This window comes from Penicillium hordei (assembly GCF_028827395.1).
Source record: "Penicillium hordei strain IBT 12815 chromosome Unknown utg000001l_segment0_segment0, whole genome shotgun sequence".
NCBI lineage: Eukaryota > Fungi > Ascomycota > Eurotiomycetes > Eurotiales > Aspergillaceae > Penicillium > Penicillium hordei.
The window spans coordinates 5,799,876-5,821,279 of NW_026623142.1; the positions used below are offsets into that span (position 1 = coordinate 5,799,876).

A 21,404-nucleotide genomic window follows, 5' to 3' on the forward strand; every position below is an offset into this window, starting at 1 on the left:
GAGGAAATCGAGCGGATTACCTATCGCCCGCTGCTGCAGCGCATGTTTGTCTGAATTTGTCCAATATTTGCGATAAGCATGCCGTCACTTGTACCTGTTAGAGCATCTCCATACCACCCAGGCCCTCCTTGACACTATGAATGCCTTTCCTCTGAATGGCTCCGCGCAGTCGTCTTCCTTCCCACCGGGCCAGCCCACTTCCGCCCCGAAGAAGGGTAGGACACGGCGATCTGGCACGGCATGGACTCGCTCAGGATGCATAACCTGCAAAAAAAGACGCAAGGCCTGTGATAAGACTAAACCAAGGTGTGTGCTAGAATTTGACTTTGAATTTCATAACTAATTTGCTTAGTTGCAACAATTGTCTCAAGCAAGGCCGCACATGCGAAGGTTATGGCTCTATATGGGTAGAGCCACTAAGTCCATCGGCGCAGGTATTCTCACAGACGGAAACTTCAAAGCGCCGACGACTCAGTGCATCCCCGCCGTCTCAATTTCCTTCGCCTGAGCCGTCCCCGCCCTCAGATGCATGGCTCGAGACTTGTTTATCTCCTGGGCCGGGGACTTCCTTGGGCTGGTCTATTCCATCTTCTCCATGGGAATATGTATCACTTGAGGCAGCTATCAGTCCGGCCCAGCATGCAGAGGAATACAGTCCTGGTCCGGATATTGATTTGCATAGTTCTGTTGCGTTGATTCCACAGCCTCAGGGATATATCAGTCATCTCTCAACGCACGAGACTCATTATCTCCAATACCACATGGAGCAGGGATCTCGACTGCTAGCAAATCTAGAGAGTCATGATAATCCCCTTCGGTCGATGTTGATTCCCAGGGCGATGTCATCACCTCTGCTGATGAAGGCCGTATGTGCCGTCTCTGCTCTTCATCTAGCAAATCGCTCCCACGGCTTTGGGGCACGTACGGCTGCAGTGAAATACTATAGTGGAACGCTCAACGGACTCCGCACAGCACTAGATAAGTGTTCAACGGAGGTGTTCCCCGATGATGCCATGCTAGCAGTCGGTCTACTATGCAAGTACGAGATCGTGCGGGGAAGCGTTAAGCAGTGGGTTGTTCATCTCAATGCATTGCAACGTCTGATCGTTTCACGCGGTGGATTTGCTTCAATGGATCGAGATGCAGCCGAGTTCCTGCGTGGACTGTATGTGTGACAACCTGCAATGTACATTTCCGAGCGCTAACATAGTATATCAACGTCTAGATTCGTGTATGCTTATCACATGGCCCGGATCAGCAACCACAACTGTATCACCTCTACGGATATTTCTGTCGACAGTGATATCGGTATCCCAAAATTGGACATATATATTGGATACACAGAGGAACTCCTCAAATTATGTGCACGCATCGCAGAGCTACCTTCCCTCCAAGGTGATACGTCGGCTCTTCGACTCGGTGTTGCATCCATGTTTGTCTCTCTCTGTGATCACGAAATATGATCACGAAAAACAATCTATTCGATCCGTACTAACACCCCATCTTAGAAACGAATCCCTCCTCAATTGGTCTCACACTGCAGCCCCCTTCATAATTTCCCAAGGGACATCACCAGCGACCCTAACTCGGCTTCAGCTCGTAGCTGAATGTTTCCGCGACGCGGGATTTATCTATCTCCACTCAATCATGGAGCGCATCAGCAGAACCTCAGAAATCTCTCCCGCCGCCAGCCCTGGTACCATTGTCAACACCCAGCTAAAGGAGAACCCATCTCTCTCAGCACACGACTGGGTTCCTCTCATCTCCACGCCGAAAAATGTCGCCGTCTACCGCTGTCTTGGCCGCATTGAAACTTTGCCGCTAGGCGATCACTGCGAGTACTCGGCGCTCACGTTCCCGCTCTTTATATCCGGGTGTGAGAGTGATGACGTAGCGGACAGAGAGGTTGTGCTTCGTTCTTTGGGCAAGCTACAGGATAACTTTGGGATTGGGAATGTTAGGCGTGCAAAGGAGCTATTGGGGATCTTGTGGGCAAGACAAGATAGTAATTTTGATGCTCGGTTTAGTGGGATGGGTCGGCAGAGAAATGTGCATTGGTTAGATATTGTTGAGGAGCTGGGATGGGAATTGATTCTTGCCTAGGTAGTCTACACTAGTAGCTTGTATTGTTGTTTCGTTGTATTTATATTTATTATATAAGGGATAGAGGGTTTTATGTTCGGATGAATGGAAAATGCGAGGAATTATATACAACCTTGGCAAATATATACATATATATATATATATATATATGTGGTGTTTTCCAAGATGTGCTTTACACATATATACATGATATATCTAGAATTACCCGGGGTTCAACTAACCTTGCTACACCTATAGTCTGAGAATTGAGAATGTGCTTTAGTAGTGTGTACCTTTTGTACCTTTTGTATCGAACTGAAGTACAAAAGATTCCCGACGGTTCGGTTATATCCGGCCCCACCTGAGTGCGTGGATACCAACCCTGTGAATCCTGTGTCCGTTGGCACAATCAATGCGCGGATAGCCTCCGACTATAACTAACGTAAAGGGTAAATGCAATCTACTTACATTTTTCCTTTTACCCTAGTGATTTTTTAGGGCTATATCGAAATCTTTGAGGCTGAAATGTTATGGTTTTTTTTTCAAAATTTTTTAAATTTTCAAAATTTTATATTGCTGGCGTTGACTTAAGACTCGAGATAGATAAATGTCCTCGCTTAGAAAAGTCCCTTGGAAAGTCCCCACTATGACCCAGCAAATCGCCACAGATAGTTATTGTGACAGGTTGGAGGGTGATGGCGTGCTAGACTATCGATATTAACGGCCAACTCCACAGCTTCTACTTAAGCGGCGGATCTCTCTAGGCTCTTCTGCGGATTTACACACTTGGAGGATATCTCACCATTCCTGTCAAGATGACAGCTCCAACATCTGAAGAGACCGCCCCGACCAGACTCGACGAAAAAACCCCCCATGTTCAGTCTACAACAGGCGATGGAGGCGATGGAGCACTGAAATTACTGGAAGCCGGTTCGCCGAGCGTGCTCGATCCAGTGGCATCTAAACGACTTTTGCGCAAAATCGATATTTATATCATGCCACTGATTTGCATCGTATACTTCCTACAGTATCTGGACAAAATCGCCATCAGTTATGCCAGTGTCACCGGAATGCGCGAGTCAGCGAACCTCATGGGCAACCAATTCAACTGGGTGTCGAGTATCTTCTTTTTCGGCCAGCTGGCGTTCGCATTCCCTACAATGCGCGTCATGCAAGCATTCCCCCTGGCCAAATATGTCGCCGTCAACGTGACAGTTTGGGGCACCATCCTGGCCTGCATGTCCGCATGCAAGTCATTTGCCTCCCTGATGGTCTGCCGCACACTTCTGGGTGCCGCAGAAGCCTCTATCGTGCCCGCCTGGGTCATCTTCACCTCGCAGTGGTACCGGAAGGATGAACAGGCTTTCCGTGTCGGCGTGTGGTTCGGCATGTGTGGATTTGCGCAGATGTTCGGCGGATACGTCGCATATGGTATCGCAACTCACATTGGTGGGGACCCAAGTGCCGCCCTGCGAGGTTGGCAGGTTATTTTCCTGATTCTAGGCCTGCTAACCGTGGTGACCGGCATCCTCTTCTTCTTCCTCCTGCCTGATTCCCCTCTGACGGCAAGGTTTTTGTCCCCGGAAGAAAAAGCAATGCACGCAGAACGTCTTCGGGGTAACGGACAGGGTATCGGAAGCAATGTCTTCAAAAAGTCACAGGTTTACGAAGCGCTTACCGACCCGCACACCTGGCTCTACGCCTTCTGGGTCCTGGCGGCAAATGTACCAAACTCCATTGCCACGAGTTTTGGAAACATCATGGTAACGGGAATGGGCTTCTCGAAAACGGAGAGTCTTCTGCTTGTGACACCTATGGGTGCTTATGAGGTGGTTGCACTGATCGGCCTGACCTATCTGGCAATGAAGACACAGCGACGACTCTTCTGGTGCATCGCCGGCCATATCCTGGCAATCGTGGGTGCGATTTTAATGGCAACAACTGACAAGGTTCCGGCCCTTATTGGATACTACCTCACTGGAGGCATTCCAATCGGATGGACGACAATTCTTGGACTCACCAGTACCAATGTAGCTGGCTCAACCAAGAAGATCACCGTGTCCTGCATCCAGACGATCGCCTACACTGTCGGCAACATCATCTCACCACAGACCTTCCAAGCCAAAGACGCTCCGGGGTACTTGCCGGCCAAGATCTCTATCTGCATTCTGTATGTCATCATCACGTTAGATCTGTGCCTTATCTGGTGGATATCACAACGTGAGAATCGCCGACGTGACCGGGAGAAGGAGGCATTGGGTGATGCGTACGTCGTTCCAGAGAACCATGAATTTTTGGACCTTACAGATCGAGAGAATCCGGAATTCCGTTATGCGATATGAATATGGGAGTGTGCCCTTGAGTTGCGAATTTGCACCAGGCCCGGGACACATTGGTTTTTAATATTAATATTAATATTAGACAAAATGCACATATTCTGCATTAATCATACAAGAATAAAAAGAGCGTGTTAGAATATTTAGCATAGGATAATTACCACCCACTGTCTACACACTGGCCGCGCGTACCAGTCTGTCACGAATGCTTCCACCTACTATGTTATGCCAGAGGAAGTGTACCTCTAGGAGTTGCCGATTCGTAGAAAAATCCACAGATTATCATAACTAGCTTAGGGCGCATCAATGCTTATATCAGCTATACTTAATTATAGATCTTCTGTTTCTACTTCTTTCTGTCTTCCTGAATAGATTATTTGTATGAATGATACCTACATCTACCTATCCAAGATAGCAAGATCATGTAATATATACGTTATGCGTTCTTAATAGGATCACTAGTATACGTAGTCGCCAAGACTTAGGGATCTAGGTAGCCTTGGCCCCAGAGCCGCTTTATCTACGAAGTACGGAGTAATATAGGCATGTCGATTTTCATGAGACTAGAGCCCTAAACATCCCTGTAGCTACAAGTCATCATTGCGTGCTTGGTATATTTCCGACTGCCTGGAGCCCCCTTTTGTAGTTATGAAATGTAGCTGCCTTTTTCTCTTTTTGTATATAACTTGTTGTAACCTCCCTCAGGCTATCAAAAAATTTATAGGAACCAGATCTTTCTGTATGTCCAATCTTATTTCATCTCTTGACTGGCCCCATGGCCAGTCTGTCCAGGCCGGAGCAGCCGGTCTTTTCTTGGCCGCTGCCATTGTTCGAGTCGCCCACCTCAAGCACCAATCTATCAAAGTTAATCCATCCCGATTACGAAGATGGAAGCTCATCGTCCTTACCATTTTGGTAACTTTGCGCCTGGCTGTTTTGATTCTATGGACATTGAAGCCCTGGAGTATTGCCGCTCCGGTCGCAGGGTCCGAATTCGTGGCTGGAATTGCTCTGCTGGTTCTGTCAGCCTATGAACATGATCGATCAGTCGCGCCTTCAAATCTCATTGCCCTCTATTTTGGGGTGACCCTTCCTCTGGACATCTCGCAGACTAGGACGCTGCTGCCTCTCGACAAACCATCGAGTGCCCTGGCCTTGGAGACAACGATAGACCCCATTCCAACAATTTCCATCATCCTTGTTGTGGTAAAGTCAATTGCGCTTGTTACTGAAGCCCTACCCAAACAACACCTTTTGCTCGCTAGCCACCGTGATCTTAGTCCTGCCGACACTAGCGGCCCATATAGCAAGATCTTTCTCTGGTGGATTAACCCTCTGCTATGGCGCGGCTTTTTCAACACTCTCACACTGGGAGATCTTTATTCTCTAGATTCAGCCTTGTCATCCCGGCACCTCGAAGTCAAGTTCCGGGGAGAATGGGAGCAACAACGCAACGCGGGTTCAAACGGACTACTGCGAGTGGTTTTATCAGTCCTTAAATGGCAAATCCTGGCCTCAGGTGTACCACAGCTACTTTTGATCGGCGTCAAGTTCCTCCAGCCACAATTGATTAGGAATACCACTGATTTTGTGAACAACCCAACCAGTTATCAGGGTGGTTCTGGTTGGCGTCTGGCCAGTACATATGCTCTTGTATATATCAGTATCGCGGTCCTTCGTGCAATCTCCACACATCAGATAAACCGATTCATTGTCAACATTCGAGGCGGACTAGTATCGTTGATCTACCAAAAAAGTGTGGATTTAAGTATCACCGAACTGGAAGAGAAGGCTGCGCTAACCCTTATTTCCGCCGATGTTGAGCGAATCACGGTGGCTTTCGGCACCTTGCATGGTACCTCTGCAGCAACTATCGAGGTGGTGATCGCTTTATACCTTCTTTACACTCAGTTAGGCCCTGGTTTCATTGCCCCTGGGTTTTTCTTCGGCTGTGCAGTCATCGCCTTGGCTGTCTGCACACGATTATTTCCTAAATATCAGGCCACATGGATCGACGCCATTCAAACTCGTACCTCTTCTACTGCAGTCATGCTAGGCGCAATCAGGAATATCAAGCTTCTGGGGCTATCTTCCGTTGTTGGTGGTCTGGTGCAGGGCTTGCGGGTACAGGAAAACCACATCGCACGCAAGGTCCGTTGGCTGATTGTTGTCCAAGTGGTCTTTCAAAATGTCACGAGCATCGCTGCGCCGGTTTCCACATTTGCGATCTACATCCTCCAGGAACGGTACACAGGACAGCGATTGGACATTCCTACCGCATTTGCTATCCTCTCGATTCTTCAGCTCCTGGAGCCACCGCTGATGATGCTGGTCCAAACAGTCCCTGAGCTAGTGGCCTCTCTCGGATGCTTCGGTCGGATCCAGGGATTCCTTCTATCTCCTTCACGACAAGAGCGTCGAATTTTGCAATCAGAGGCCCCCGGGCTGGTCGATGAGAATTTGATGGGTCAGAGAACGGATGATATCCTGGTTCTTCAAAATTCCTCTTTTGGATGGGCGGACGAAAGCCCGGTGCTTAAAAATCTTGATCTCCGAGTCAAACGAGGCTCCCTGGTTATGGTAGTTGGCCCAACGGGTTGTGGGAAGAGTACCCTGCTGAAGGGTATACTTGGTGAGACTCCCTTATCGTCTGGGACCGTTCGGCTGTCCACCCCTTCAGTTGGATTTGCGGACCAAACACCGTGGACTGTCAACTCAACAATCAGAGCTGGTATATGTGGGAGTTCATCTGAAAATGAGCCTTTCTATAGGGAGGTAATTCATTGCTGTGGTCTTTCGGCAGATGTGAGCAACCTACCGAACAAAGACCGAACCATAGTAGGAACCAATGGAATCGCGCTGAGTGGCGGCCAAAAACTCCGTCTTTCCCTAGCTCGGGCGGTCTTTGCGCGGAAAGACCTCTTGGTTCTGGATGATATTTTCAGCGGCTTAGATGCGGACACGGAAGACGAGATTTTTCGCAGGCTCTTCTCCCAGTCAGGTCCCCTCCGCTCTCATAGCACCAGTGTTGTTCTTGTCACCCATGCCGTCGCCCGCTTGCCACAGGCTGACTGGGTTGTCGTACTGTCGACAGATGGAACAATCGCGGAGCAAGGAACTTATGAGACTCTTGTTCAACAGACCGGAGGATACGTGGCTGGTCTCTCTGTCCGCTTCAAGAACAATTCCAGGAATGCCGATGAGGCTAGCTCCCAGTCTGACAGCGTAGAAACACCGGGGAAGCAGCCATCGGTTGACGTGACGCATGAAGAGGAAGATGATGAGATATCGACTAAGTCTCTAGTGTCGAATATTGGAGATTGGAAGGCTATCTCACATTATTTTGCCGCAGCAGGCCGGTTCTCGATAGGGCTCGCTTCTCTTTGGAGTTTGATCTACGTCACTGCAATCAAGGCTCCCGGGCTGCTTCTTAACTATTTTGCCAGTCCGGTCGATCACTCAACGATTGTGTCTACCTCATGGTTTCTGGGGTCTCTGGGTTTGACAGCTGTAATCTCCCTGCTTTCACTCACTCTGTTGGTCTGGGGACTGTTCTTTAACATCATTCCTCGAGTATCGAATGGCCTCCACCAGCGGCTCTTGCACACCGTATTGCTGGCTCCTTTGTCGTTTTTCACCTCCACTGATTCAGGCACAGTGCTAAATTGGTTCAGCAACGACCTCGGCGTTATCGACAATGAACTACCAGGAGTGCTGATTGGCACTATGCTGCAGTTAGCGCTCTTTGTGATCGGGGCTGGTCTCATCGCAGTTTCAGCATCGTACCTGCTAGCGACTATTCCATTTCTCATTCTGGTCCTTTTCTCCATCCAAAGATTCTACCTTCAGACCTCTCGTCAGCTCCGAGCCATGCGTCAGGAACAGCAAGCGCCTCTGTACACCCACTTCCAAGAAACCATCGCCGGCCTCGTCAGCATCCGAGCTTTGGGCTGGATTGAGCCGTTCTGCACCCGAAACTCTGAGCTACTGGACAATAGCCAGAGACCAATTTACCTTCTGAAAACAATCCAGGTCTGGCTTGCACTTGTCCTGAATCTCTTGGTCGCCGGACTCGGAACCCTTTTGATTGGCACAATCGTCTCCCTTCGCGACACGGTTCATCCCGCCCTGGTCGGCCTAGGCCTGCTGAATATCATGAGCTTCAATGAAAGCCTCTGCGAATTGGTCCAACTTTGGAGCATGACAGAGACTTCCCTCGGTTCTCTCGCACGCGTACGCGAGTTTATCAATACCACCGAATCAGAAGTCAAACCCCTACAAACAGTTTCTCCCGCACCAACTTGGCCTCCTCATGGTGCAGTCGATATCAACAACTTCGCCGCCTCATACAGTGAATCTTCCTCACTCGTCCTCCAAGACGTCTCTCTCAAGATCCAGCCCGGGCAGAAAATCGGCATCTGCGGCCGAACCGGTAGCGGCAAGTCCTCGCTCCTTGCCTCACTCTTTCACCTCCTGGAATTCCGTCAGGGCTCCATAACCATTGATGGCTTGGATCTGGCTCTTCTTTCCCGCGAAGCCTTGCGCCAGCGCATCAACATCATCACACAGGAGCCGTACTGGGTTACCTCCGAAACAGTGCGATTTAATCTCGACCCGTGGGGTGCGACAACCCAAGATGACGAGATCTTGATCCGAGTCTTGGAAAAATGTCAGGTCTGGTCTGTGGTCGAAGCGAAGGGCGGGCTGAGTGCCATCATGGCTGGGGACTTTTTGAGTCATGGCCAGCGACAGCTGTTTTGCCTCGCAAGGAGTCTATTGCGAAAGAGTAAGGTTGTGGTGTTGGATGAGGTTTCTTCGAGGTGAGTCTTGTGCGGTTTCTAGACCCCAAAACTGCAGGAGCTAACAATGGAAATAGCGTCGACATCCAAACCGATGGGATTATGCAGGCCATCATCCGAGATGAATTCCAGGGTTGTACTATAATCTCTGTTGCGCATCGTCTCAACACGATTGTCGATTTTGACCGCGTAGTTGTACTTCATGATGGGCGCGTGGTAGAGTCGGGTAAGCCCCAAGAGCTGTTGGCGCAGTCTGAAAGTAGATTCAAGAAGCTATATGAGCTGTGATGGTTGGGAAGAAGGTGTGGAAATAGGAATAAGAAGCTCGGCAGCGTAAAATTTTGGTTGAAGTTGAGGTGGTGATTAGTTTTGAGTCTCAGCATTTGGAGTGGCCTTCAACACGGCCCCAACACGGTCAAAAGACAGATTGGGGGTGCAGATGTACATAAGGATTAGCCAGCGGAGATAGAAGACTGAGTGCATTGTAGAAAGTTTGCAAGACATGACGGCGTATTGGCGCACTAAACCACTTGAAAAGATAATTCACAGGTCCGATTACACTACAAACAATAAGGATATATAAGGCCGTGTCTTAGGTAGCAAGTCGCGGAGTTCGAGAAGGGATGATTGCATATATGAACATAAAACGCACGATCAACTCAGTCCCATGTTCACCTCATCGCTGAGCCCCCATTCCCTTTCCGCCCTTTCCGTCCCGCCGGCAGCTCGAGTTGACCACCGGTCAAGATGATCATGCGAGTTCGCCATCTCCTTCTCGCGCAGACTGGCGCTGTCACTAGTGGCCACACTTCCTTCGCGGGCATGAGATTTGCGAGAATTTTTGATGCTGATGGGTCGCGAGCCGTCTGCTCTATCGGCTACGATAGATGCGTTCGAGCCCGTGGCACGCCCACTGTCAGTGGGCAGCCCGCCAGGGGAGGTCTGCTCTTTGTCCTTGGTACCGCTGAACCAGCGCCGACGATTGGATTTGGAGGAGGTAGATGCCGCAATGCTGTGTGCATCGGCGTTATCGTCGTTCTCTTGTGCTTTTTGCTTTTCCAGGGCCTGCGTTAGTCCGGAGATGGTTTCTTCGGAGGCATTCTGGGTGGCTTGAGGTGAGAGGTCCGCTAATTCGGCGTCACGATACCATTTGCGTCGACGGGTATAGCGATCCCACCCATCTTGACCGCGGCGACCATCATTCCACTAGTGTTCTGTTTAGAAGAGAATACAACGAAATCGATAGAGAGAAAGTACCAACCTTGTTATCATAGTAGATCCACCCTTCGCCGGTTGACCCCTTCGAGTCTGACTTTCCATTGAAGTTGTCCGCTCCTTCGATGCGCCATTCACTTCCTTCAACCCAGCGCCATTTGGCATCTCCTGTTTGGACCTCTGGTAACTCGAAAGAGTCTTTAGGATTCACTGCATTCATATGCTCGTCTGTCCAGGCATCACGTTCTGCCGGGAACAACGAGTAAGTCCACCCGATACCCAGCCAACGGCGCTGATTCTCATAGACAACAAACGTGAACCGCACACCTGCGTTGTTTCCGCGCCGCCGGGTTGAAATATTTAAGCCTTGCTTTTCGCCCTGGGCTTGGACAGGGGCCTTTTGTGGACTGCTCGGGGTGTCGGCAACAGAGAGACCCGTAGCTGCCGCGCATAACCGACGCACAGCTCGAGACCGCCACAGAATAACACGCGAGACCCTGGCGGGTCGGGAATGGTAAGTAAGAACTATAGTGCCAACAGCCATGACCACGCGACGTGTGGTGAGTATGTAGAATGGAGGTAGAGTCAGACCGATCCAAACAGGAGTGACTAAGAGGATGCGGATGAACAGAGCTGTCAGCGCAGGTTTGGTAGTGGCGGACGTAGGAGTGCGCTGGGTGGATAGAAAGTCGGTGAGGTCGAGCAAAGGCTCGAGCAGGATATTGCATCTGGTTGTGAAGATGCGAAGGGTTTCAACAATTTCATCAAGACTCTTTTGATGACGCAGTGAGCTGTCTGGGGCAACTTTGGTCTTGTGCTTTTCGCCTGTTGATGTAGTTGATGATAGAGGCGAGTATCGACGTCCATACATGCCGAGGATTAATGCGACCACGACCAGGATCGGTCCTGCCCAAAGAATGATGGCATCGCTATATAACACGATGGTCCAAAAGGTAGCCACCAGCAGAAAGCTCTGCCATGGGTCTCCAGAAGTCCATGTTAGGAGGCCAGCAAATTTATTTAGAGGAAGTAGGAACGGGTGCGAGTAGGCCAGGGCTCGAGTGATAGCCGGTGGTGTGGCCACTAGGAGAGGTGATTTGCGATGCACGATGACACTGGAACGCTGACGCGAGGTCAGAGCCGAGCCGGTAATCGTTGAGGGGGAGAAGGCAGCGACCGTCGGAGGTTGAGAATCCGACTGGCCATGATCTTGTGTGTTCGATGAGGGTGCCATGGAGTCTATCCACGGAAGGTTGTCTGTTCTTCTATCAGTGACGGGGTTTCTAAGGCGAAGTACTATTATCAAATACCATACCTAAAGCTGCCATCCAATCATGGACAGGTCATAGAGGGACAATGAACTCATCCTCTGAGATGAGTGAGGGATTTATATGATCGTTCGTTCATGTTCGGTCCAAAGAAGATCTGCGGGGAGATCCAAGTTGTGGGCATGTGACTCTCGGTATATAGTGTGTAGGGTCTTGATATTCACTTTTTTGACTGGTTTTATTCATTTTTTATAATAGATATCTATATAGATGATACGTAAACAAAAACCCACTTTATAATTTATGTCAAAATCTCCAATTAAAATGACCTTGACTTATCCTACTGTTCTCTCTATACTCATGCTCGTGTCTGGAGCTCTCCCGACGCTAAAACCCGCAGCCGAAATTTTCCCCTTCTCTTCCTTCTTCCTTCAACCTATAACATCCGTGATCGCCTCCTCTACGGTACTTTCTCAATGGTATGTCTATTGATCTCCTTATTCTTCCCATTTCTAAAATTAAATCTAATAATCTCATAGGCTCATCGCATCGTCTCTCAAGTCGTCGTGACCGGAGCCCGGGTCTTCGGCCGCGCCTTCGCCGAAGCCTACAAGCAAGCCCAGGCGTCCGGCAAATACGCTGGCCAACAAAAGGCAGCCGGCAAGTCCACCAGCACCTCGAGCGTAACCATCGATGAAGCCTGCAAAATCCTGAATGTCAAGCCCCCTGCCTCCGGCGAACACGACCTCGAACACGTCATGGCCCGATTCAAGAAACTGTTTGATACCAACAACCCCGAAAAGGGCGGCAGCTTCTACCTGCAAAGCAAAATTCTGCGTGCACGCGAGCGATTGGAAATGGAATTCCGCGAGGTTGAGCGCAAAGCCGCGCACGACAAGGAGTTGAAGGAAGGCTGGAACCCCAAGGTCTACAAGGATCAATGAATACAACAATAAGTGTGTGATTCTCTGGTTCCCCGGGCGCTCCGGGTTCCCTTCGAGCACATCTACGCTTTCCTGCGACAGAAGCCTCCGACTCCAACCGGCTTCTTTGTTTTCGATCTGCTCGTCTTTCTTGTTTTGGCATAGCATGGCGTTTGGGTTGTTGGAGAAAGACGCCTTGATTTTCTAGATTGGGGTCTTTCTCTTTGATATTTTAAGATGGCCCCGAACCCCCTCCTCGGGCATCATCTCTGGTCCCAAGTGGAAGTGCTACGTTGCCTCCATCTTCCATCTTCTCATCGACCTTTCGGTCTGTGTATATCATTTGTGATGCGCCGCGTTCTGTTGACCCCCTTCTCCACTCTCACTCGGAAAGGATTCGTGTACAATAGCTATATACTTGCATTAACTTGTGTAATGTCCGATCTAGACCCATTTACTGCATATTCTTCGCACATGTATCTCGTAGTGGTTGGAACCTGACAAACTTTTTCTCTTTTTTTGCCACCGCCGCCTTACCAGGAACATCTGACCAGGAACATCTTCACGTTGTCTCTATACCTACTTCTACCGGTTGGCCATTTGAGCCATGCCTCAACGAAAACCTACAGAACAGAAGATGTAATACAAAGCCGATCGGATTGTAGCCACCATGTCCCGATCTGGGGGCTAATCTCCCCGCCATGGCGCCATCCGGAACGGAGCCGACGGGGTTCTGCTTTTTTTCTCGGAGAAATTATAAGCAATGCACGTACCATTTGAACAAGACTTTACCAATTACCAATCTCCAAGAGGTACCCCATACATCCATAGCCAATTCTTCAGTATTGACAACATCGACCTCCCCACACACCATGCACCCCTCCACCCCACTGTCCGCGGCCCTGCCGCCGCTGATAATGGGCACCGCAACCTTCAACAACCAATATAATACCAACCCCTACGCCCTACCAACAACAGAACTCGTACAGCGCGCACTATCACGCGGCATCCGCGCATTCGATACATCCCCCTACTACGGCCCCGCAGAAGAACTCCTCGGCCGCGCCCTGGCAACAGAAACCGTGCGAACCAACTTCCCACGAGAGACATACCACCTCCTCACAAAAGTCGGGCGCATAGCCGGCTCCTCATTCGACTACTCGCCGCAATGGATCAGACACAGCGTGCGACGCAGCCTGCAACGCCTGCACACAGACTACCTGGACGTAGTGTACTGCCACGACGTGGAGTTTGTGACAGCGGCAGAAGTGGTCACCGCAGTGCGGGAGCTGCGTCGTCTCCGCGATGAAGAGGGCGTGCTACGCTACGTCGGTATCTCCGGTTACCCGGTCGACACGCTCAGCGAGCTGGCGGAGACGATTCTCCGAGAGACGGGCGAGCCGCTTGATATCGTTATGTCGTATGCCAACTTCACTTTGCAGAATACGCGGCTGCACTCCCATGCCCTGCCTAGGCTGATTGCTGCTGGTGTCGATGTTGTTCCTAATGCATCCCCGCTGGGCATGGGATTGCTTCGTCGGGATGGCGTGCCGATTGGCTCGATGGGTGATTTCCATCCCGCTCCCGATGCCCTGCGGAGTGCTATTCGTAGTGCTTCGGATTGTGCTTCGCGGCATGGAGAGAAACTTGAGGTTGTTGCCATTCGGTTTGCGCTGGAGACGTGGCTGCGTGTTGGTGCGCGGGTTGGCGGTCTCGGTGCGCCACTTGCCCGCGCTGCGGACGCTGATCCTGGTTTCTTGTCTGTGGCCAGTTTAGGCACGGGGAGAAGGCTGGGTGTTAGCGTTATGGGCGTTAGTACTATCGCTGAGTTGGATGAGACTTTACGCGTGTGGCACAGTATCGTCGATGGACTGGAAAATTGGAATGAGGATGACGACGCTTCATATTTCGATACCAACTTTAAATCACCTGGACTGTCTACTCCTAGCCTGGATGTTCCGATGGGTGATGTTCCCACGGCGTCGAATATTCTCACGCCCCAGGAGGACCTTATCACGGACCGTGCCTGGTCTCATACACGCGGAGCTCATATCTTGCAACTGGCACGAGAAATTCGGGATATCTTAGGTATAGAGTGGGTTGATTATGTCTGGGCCAGTCCGTCACCCGACTTTGTGAATTCATTATCTGAGGAGCATGTCGCTGTTGTGCAGAGGATCGAGGCTGAGGAGAGAACAGGACAGAAGCCATACCTCTCTATATCTGATACAGCTATCAAGGAGGATCCTATTTTGACACCACCGTCAGATGTGGAGAAGCAGCTTGCATAGAACTAGAAACAGGACTGAATGAATATATCGAGAGACAGCCCTTATGCCGCCTCCCAATGGTTTCTCGCATCTCCTATGTGTACTTCCATGGATCTGGGTTAGACGAAGATTTCCTGGGCAGGTAGGAAGGGACTCAGCAACACATAGAGATAGGCCACCGTCCGAAAACAGAAAGGCAAGTTCGGCGTGTAGTCCCAAGCCCAGGCTCCTGATGCTCCAGTCCTCTCCCAGAAGTCGCATGTAGCGCTCTCTGGGTGAGAAGGAAGGCATGGGAAGGAGAGGGCAAAGGGAAAAGCAAGAAAGATAAACGCCAACAAACATAGATCCACGTTGGGCGCGAATCCACGATCATCGGGGGGGTTTCATTGGAATCACTAACAGCGTCCCATGTAGGGACTAAAGAACTGCAAGAACTAGGTGCTCGTCGAGGGGGACCCGAGAAAGCATTAGACGTTGCGGATTGACCTAAACAGATGGTGAAAACAGGATCATCCAGGGTTTGAGATTGTTGAGGCTTGTCCACATTGAAACCAGCTATCAATCAAATAAGACCGAAAACCAACTTCAACATTCAGACAGCCCTGATCAATTGAACCCAGGGACAAGTCAACAGATTTTGGCCAAGTCGAAGTCCGGGAGAGAATCCTAGATAGTAAGTTACTGTTTCCGTCTCAGGCTCGAAGAATGCTCATTCTCGAGTTTCCACCAGCCATTCGCTGCGCTTCTCGCTATCGAGAGGGAGAAGCACACAGTTTTGCCGAAGGACACGCGAAGATATCATCAACCCCACCATACCGCTATTGCACACATCCCTTTCTCTTCCCCGTGCAAATCACCAAACCATTCGAAGTAAGGGGTATCATCATACAAAAATAAAGCATACAAACAGAAACCAAAAGAAAGTCGTTGCGGGCGTAGAAATGGAGACTCAAATTCATGCCAAGGCGAGAAGATTCTGCTCTCTGCTGTCCAAGTCCGCATTCATCTGCTCATCGGTCTCGTAACCTGCATGGCGACGAGCTTGTCGAAGGCTGAGGGTATTGGGGAGTTTCTTAAGGTCGGGCCTCAAGCGTTTGAGTCTGGCAGCACGCTCTTGACACAACTGACGCCTTGTCTCACCCTTCCGAGCTTTGGCAGATTTTGCTTCGGGCCCAGGTGCTTCATCGGAAGAAATATCTTCTGGCTCCGACTTCGTTCCCTTCGACTTTGTCTTGGACTTTTTGGCAGGCTGTCGAGCTGGGGGCGGCGCTGGTAGGGGAGAGCGGGATCCGTCGACAGGAGGGGGGGAGGAGGGGAGGCTCTGTTAGCAGGAGGGGATCCCGGCGGTGGAGGTGGCGGCGGAGACTCCCTGTAACGAGCAAACCTCTCTTCTGTCATGAACACTTGACGGAGTTGGAAACGTTGTTCGATATACTCATCAAAGTTCGCCGCAATTATCGGTTCAAGAATGCTCTTGTTCGATCCTTGGACAAGTGCAAGATATTCCATGCGATTTCTCAGGGCAGTATGCGCGTTAGAAAAGGCTCGGAAGATCAAACCAATTTCCTTTGTGCCACCTGAGATGTCGTTGTCTCGGTTATTGGGATCTTCGATTGTGAGACGATCGGGATTGCCAAAATAATAGCCCTGTTTGACATGATCAGCTGGCTGGTTGACTAGAAATCAAAATAAAAATCTACTAACCTTGTTGAAATAGCCTGGAGGGTCCATCCGGAGTGCCAATTTATCATAAGTGAATTGCTTCCCGTAGAAATTGAAAAAGTCAAGCAAGATTGTGCCTAGGTTTGGCTGCATATGGCCCTGGGGCAGATGTTGAAGAATACTTGTGACCAAGCAAGTGATAGAGAAACCTCCTAGTCCACCAGTAGGGACTTCATTGAGTCCGCGGATCAACAAGAACTGCTTAATCACAGCCAGGATAACCGGCATCATCGGATACTGGGTTTTCCATTTCTGGAATGTTTCATTGGCGATCAAGCCACTGTCGTTGTCGAAAGATAAATCCACTCGCAATCCAGTCAGCTTGTCCACGTACTTGAGAATTGGCACCCGGGCGGAGGCAATGCACTCGATCGAGTTAGGAACAGCAATATTTGTGCTCTTGAGGAAAGCCGAGAACGCGTAGATTTGACCCTTCCTCTCTCCGAATGTTCGAACTCCCGTACGTAAGAATGTGTGAGAAAGCAGTACTAAATCAATATCAGCCGTGGGGAGATAGAGACCCGAGGCAAAAGAACCAAAGGCCCGAATTGAAACGTTATGGTATCGTTGTTGGAATGCAGTTTCCAGTCGATTGACAAGATCTGCACGGACGATATGTTCGAATTCCTGTGGCTTGGCCCAGTGATAGAAACTGAGAATCTCGTTATGCAGCCTGGTTTATAAGTGTTAGAGAGAAACGAGAAATAGGGCATTGGATAGTACTGACTGGGTTCCCACGTGTAATGAAGCTGGGGTGCCCTCGAACCAAGGCGTGCCTGTCTCTTGGGAGAGTGGCTTCCATTGATCGATGACGGTTCCATCGTAGTTGAACCTGCTGGCAGGCTTGCCAGTCTTTCGGGAGTATCCTTTGATCTCATCGTCACGGGTGCGCTTCCGGCTCGCAATGGCGGGATCCAGGACTTCCTGAGCCTTTGGCCCTCTGGGGGCGTTATCAGGAGCGTTACTCTGAGGAATTTCTGGCTCAAATGACATCCCGAGAGAAATGAAGTCTGAGTTCTGCTTGACTGCGTCCGTCTCGTCTGTCTTTGGAGCAATGTCAAGTCTCGCCTTGCGAATCAGCTTCACAACATCCACCCTTTTGTTTGTAGTTTCGGCCGGAGGAGGTAGCGCAGTGTACGGATCGGGGTTCGACCATTTCGGGGCAGGAGGAGCTGGAGCAGTCTCTTGAGGCCCATCGAGAGCTAGCGCACGTCTCTTACGTGGTCGCTCACCATCAGAGTCATCGGACATGTCCATTTCCGCCTCTTCACTGTCGCTCAAAGTGGAAAGTTCGGCAAATTTGAGCCCAGGCTTAGTTTCGCCTTCAAGCCGTTCGGGCGTGCTTTCTCTCTTCGAGGACAACAATGGTCGGTCCGAGGTAGCTGGTTTCTGGTACCGGAAAGTAAACTCATGGCGCGGGTTAGGACGCGAACCACGATAGTTAGAACCTCCTCTGAACTGGAATGGAGCGAATGGAGGCATTGGCATTTCGGACGGCTGCGGTTAAGCAGCAAAAATGCAGACGCGTGAAGGATGGAGAATCAAGAGTGTCGAGTTTCGACACGCGAAAAAAAAGATCTCCGAAAAAGTCAGGCGGAGGGAAGGCGGTGACGGAGTTGGTCGCACCTTCCACGTGTGTGTCCACGGGTACCACCTACGGGAGTACCTACGGCCCACGGGAGTATATGAGATGACATTCATGGATTCAATAATGGTTACATAGTATCTTTCAGATGTCGACTAGTTTCACTTTGAATGAATCTTGAGGCCCTCCTCTAGAATATGAATCAAATCATGTTGCACCGCCATCTCAGCAAAGCTGATACGATTTGTTGCCCATTCCAACCAGTCTTCAGCTCTAGCACCATTTGCCTGGAATAAGCCCACACTCACATCAATTAGCAGTGGTCGTTCATCGCAATGCCAAAAAGCAGTAGCCCCACAGCAGCTGCAGAATTCTCTATATACCCCTGGTGAACTTCTATGCCGCCGCATAGTCCCCGCATTGAACGTAAGCGGTGATCCATCTGCATTAAAGATGTTGGACTTGGGTACAAATGCCCAAGTCTGGATGGGAAATCCACTGCTTAGTCGGCAGCTGTTGCAGACACAGGTTCCTGCAATATATTTCGTACCACCATCTCGTAACCACCATTTGATATCGTCAGGATTCGCCCCAGACCCAGTGTAGTATGGAACCAGGAGATCTGGCCATGGCGAGGATGCTTGTAAGGACGACGCATCGGGCTTGGTGATATAAAATTCAACTCCTCCACAGAGGCAACGTGCCCACAGATGCTGGCTTGTTGATGTATACTCCGCCGGGTTTATCGATTCTCGTTTAGGGTTCTCATTGCTAGTTGAAGTATGTAATCTGCAACCTGTGACGGTGGACTCCGTTCCAGGAAGCAGTGCACTGAGGCCACCGTCACCGGTTTTGCTACTTTGCCAGTGCTCAACCCCTTTGACCGAGGGGATGTTCTTCGCTGCCAGCAAACCTGAGGCAACTAGAAACTGTCCCCCAGGCTGCATGCGAGCGAAGACGTGGGAACCACATGTCTTACAAAAGTAACGGCTAACGTGGTTGGACTGTCGATATTCTTGAAGCCCATCTAGATCCGGTGGTTCATGCTGGAGGAGATAATACGATGAAGCTAACTGCCCAGTCACCATCTGACAGTCATCGCAATGACATAGTTGGAGTTTGGATTGGTCGGCAACAGAGTTCAGCTGGATGGATAAAGCTACACTTCCGCATATGCATGCAATAGGAGTAGTCATGGTTCGAGGATTCAAGTAAATTCAAGATCACACTCGAAACCAATGCGTTGGATATGTGCGTAAGCGGGGACAGAAAAATATGCTCAGAAGTGTAACGTGGAACGAGATGCAATCAATGAGAATTCACTCAAGTTGTCTGACCCTCAGACTGTATCCCGCAAAGTCACGAGTATATAAGGACCCGGCCCCATCCCTCCTCTCTCTTCTCCCCCACCTCGCCTTTACAACCAACACAACTTCCAAAAGCTTCACCACTTTTTACCACTCCAACCATACAAAATGAGTAAGCACTTTCATCTTCCATGCTACATGTGACTTCACAAATTAGTGAAGAACCGCGCTTTTGCCCTCGCCCGATTTTCGAAATGGCGGGGTTATGGCGGGGTCGTCCCTCATCAAATTCCTCATCATATTTCACCTTTTTTTTCCCTTTCAGTGCTGACCACTGTTATAGGCGACCACGGATGCAGCTGCGGCTCCTCTTGCCAGTGCCCTGCCGGCTCTTGCAACTGCCCTGTACGTGATATCCCCTCCTTCGATGACGTTTGGCTGACCCGACCCCTCAATCTGCTTAGAAGAAATAAATCACCCATATGGGCACGATAAATCCGATTTGAACCTTTTATTGGATACGAGGATGCAGTGAGACGGAGGGTATTTGATTTGGAAAGCTCCCGATTGTGTTCATCGGGGATGCACGTCATGTCATAAAACAGGGGTTCATAGTAAATGACATGCGGTTGCTCGAGCACTTTTATTCTTTGTAGAACAAGTACCTTGTGGGCATCAGATCTAATATTTGGGTCTGAAGATCGGTACTGGTCAACCTTGGGGGCACAATGGCCTTCTTGGCATACAACATACTTAGATATCCGAATAGCCTCCTGCGTGGAAAGTAGTAGAGTCAACTAACATACAACATATATCTACAACGTACATAGCGTCTACGAGGTACATTGGCAGATGCTTGGATCAAACCACCCATACTAATGCCAACACACAGCCTGGGCGGAGTAGACATCCTCTCAAAGGCGGAGTCACCGAGAATCCTTGTTTTGATACAATATCAGGCACCCTTCCCAACCCAACAACTCAGTCCACTAAATGATCGTCCCATCGTCACATTGACCAGATACGGAAATATCCTTTCCGCCTTTCCACTATGGTTTGCTGATGCGACATTTTCACCATCTCCAACATCAAACATATCGAGACCCCAACACCTGGTACAGCGGAGAGTCGATTGTAAGAAGAGATAAAAAGTGGGACTCGATGCTGCACGAGTCCGAGAACAGTAGTATTGGATCGGAGCCAATCATAGTCATGCATGATGCACATCGGAGAGGGTCTGTGATATGCTCTGGTAGCTTCCAAGCTGCAGCCTCTCCACTTTCTCGGTGCCTCGCTGGTTTGTTTTTGGTTCTCAGTAAGACCCCAAGGAGTCTGTGCCCGTATACAGCGAGGCCCAAACGCTGGATATAGGCGTCTCTATGCCATGTACATTATAAAAACTGAGATGTCTCTCAAAGACGGTGTTATCAGATCTTGCCTCTTGGTATACAGTATACACAGTTTCCTTCCTTGAATAGATATTACTAAATGCAATATGTAAGACATGAATTAATCCTGGTTCCAAATTGACCTCGGGAGCTAATACAACCCCAACCATGCAGGTGCAACTCCATGAGCGTCTGGCCCGTCATACACCTTCATAAACCTTCAGTACACAAATACTCCGTACCCCGAAAGAAATCAAGAAAAACACGAAGGTGGTAACACCCTGGTATAGTTCCACCTGGTGGGTATGAACATACGTCTCAGGTAATCCAGGGCTACCAATGGGGACGGACAGCACCCCTCCTCCAAGGTCCCCAATCCGTACGAACTTTGCCTCATAGGCTGCCACGACAATAGTCCGACCCGAAACCGCTGCAGGCGCCAGAAATTACATACCTGACGCTTACTTTCTGGACACTCTCCATCATTTCTTTGAATACGACGTTTCTTA

General features: G+C 49.9%; 8 protein-coding genes across 8 annotated transcripts; 5 read left to right on the forward strand and 3 right to left on the reverse strand.

Annotated features, from left to right (window-relative positions):
* Nucleotides 1-136: 136 nt before the first annotated feature.
* On the forward strand, nt 137-2,103 carry N7537_002209 (Zn(II)2Cys6 transcription factor; the record flags this gene model as incomplete). Its single annotated transcript, XM_056893267.1, has 4 exons — nt 137-306; nt 353-1,165; nt 1,226-1,432; nt 1,509-2,103. The coding sequence occupies 4 exons, from the start codon at nt 137-139 to the stop codon at nt 2,101-2,103; spliced, it is 1,785 nt and encodes a 594-aa protein (XP_056758262.1).
* A 794-nt stretch (nt 2,104-2,897) lies between these two features.
* On the forward strand, nt 2,898-4,424 carry N7537_002210 (Major facilitator superfamily domain general substrate transporter; the record flags this gene model as incomplete). Its single annotated transcript, XM_056893268.1, has 1 exon — nt 2,898-4,424. One exon carries the CDS (start codon nt 2,898-2,900, stop codon nt 4,422-4,424), a length of 1,527 nt encoding a protein of 508 aa, XP_056758263.1.
* A 735-nt stretch (nt 4,425-5,159) lies between these two features.
* Nucleotides 5,160-9,505, forward strand: N7537_002211 (uncharacterized protein; the record flags this gene model as incomplete). The annotated part of the gene is made up of 2 exons (XM_056893269.1): nt 5,160-9,238; nt 9,295-9,505. The coding sequence occupies 2 exons, from the start codon at nt 5,160-5,162 to the stop codon at nt 9,503-9,505; spliced, it is 4,290 nt and encodes a 1,429-aa protein (XP_056758264.1).
* A 366-nt stretch (nt 9,506-9,871) lies between these two features.
* N7537_002212 (PEX28-32 family peroxisomal membrane protein) lies at nt 9,872-11,798 on the reverse strand (the record flags this gene model as incomplete). The annotated part of the gene is made up of 3 exons (XM_056893270.1): nt 9,872-10,423; nt 10,479-11,715; nt 11,773-11,798. 3 exons carry the CDS (start codon nt 11,796-11,798, stop codon nt 9,872-9,874), a joined length of 1,815 nt encoding a protein of 604 aa, XP_056758265.1.
* A 346-nt stretch (nt 11,799-12,144) lies between these two features.
* Nucleotides 12,145-12,660, forward strand: N7537_002213 (import motor complex subunit PAM16). Its single transcript, XM_056893271.1, has 2 exons — nt 12,145-12,179; nt 12,240-12,660. The coding sequence occupies exons 1-2, from the start codon at nt 12,177-12,179 to the stop codon at nt 12,642-12,644; spliced, it is 408 nt and encodes a 135-aa protein (XP_056758266.1). The 5' UTR covers nt 12,145-12,176; the 3' UTR covers nt 12,645-12,660.
* Nucleotides 12,661-13,495: 835 nt separating this feature from the next.
* N7537_002214 (D-arabinose 1-dehydrogenase (NAD(P)(+)) ARA2) lies at nt 13,496-14,914 on the forward strand (the record flags this gene model as incomplete). Its single annotated transcript, XM_056893272.1, has 1 exon — nt 13,496-14,914. The coding sequence occupies one exon, from the start codon at nt 13,496-13,498 to the stop codon at nt 14,912-14,914; it is 1,419 nt and encodes a 472-aa protein (XP_056758267.1).
* Nucleotides 14,915-15,848: 934 nt separating this feature from the next.
* On the reverse strand, nt 15,849-18,097 carry N7537_002215 (putative topoisomerase family protein TRF4; the record flags this gene model as incomplete). The annotated part of the gene is made up of 4 exons (XM_056893273.1): nt 15,849-16,212; nt 16,278-16,540; nt 16,598-17,288; nt 17,343-18,097. The coding sequence occupies 4 exons, from the start codon at nt 18,095-18,097 to the stop codon at nt 15,849-15,851; spliced, it is 2,073 nt and encodes a 690-aa protein (XP_056758268.1).
* Nucleotides 18,098-18,361: 264 nt separating this feature from the next.
* Nucleotides 18,362-19,396, reverse strand: N7537_002216 (uncharacterized protein; the record flags this gene model as incomplete). Its single annotated transcript, XM_056893274.1, has 1 exon — nt 18,362-19,396. One exon carries the CDS (start codon nt 19,394-19,396, stop codon nt 18,362-18,364), a length of 1,035 nt encoding a protein of 344 aa, XP_056758269.1.
* Between the last annotated feature and the right edge of the window lie 2,008 nt (nt 19,397-21,404).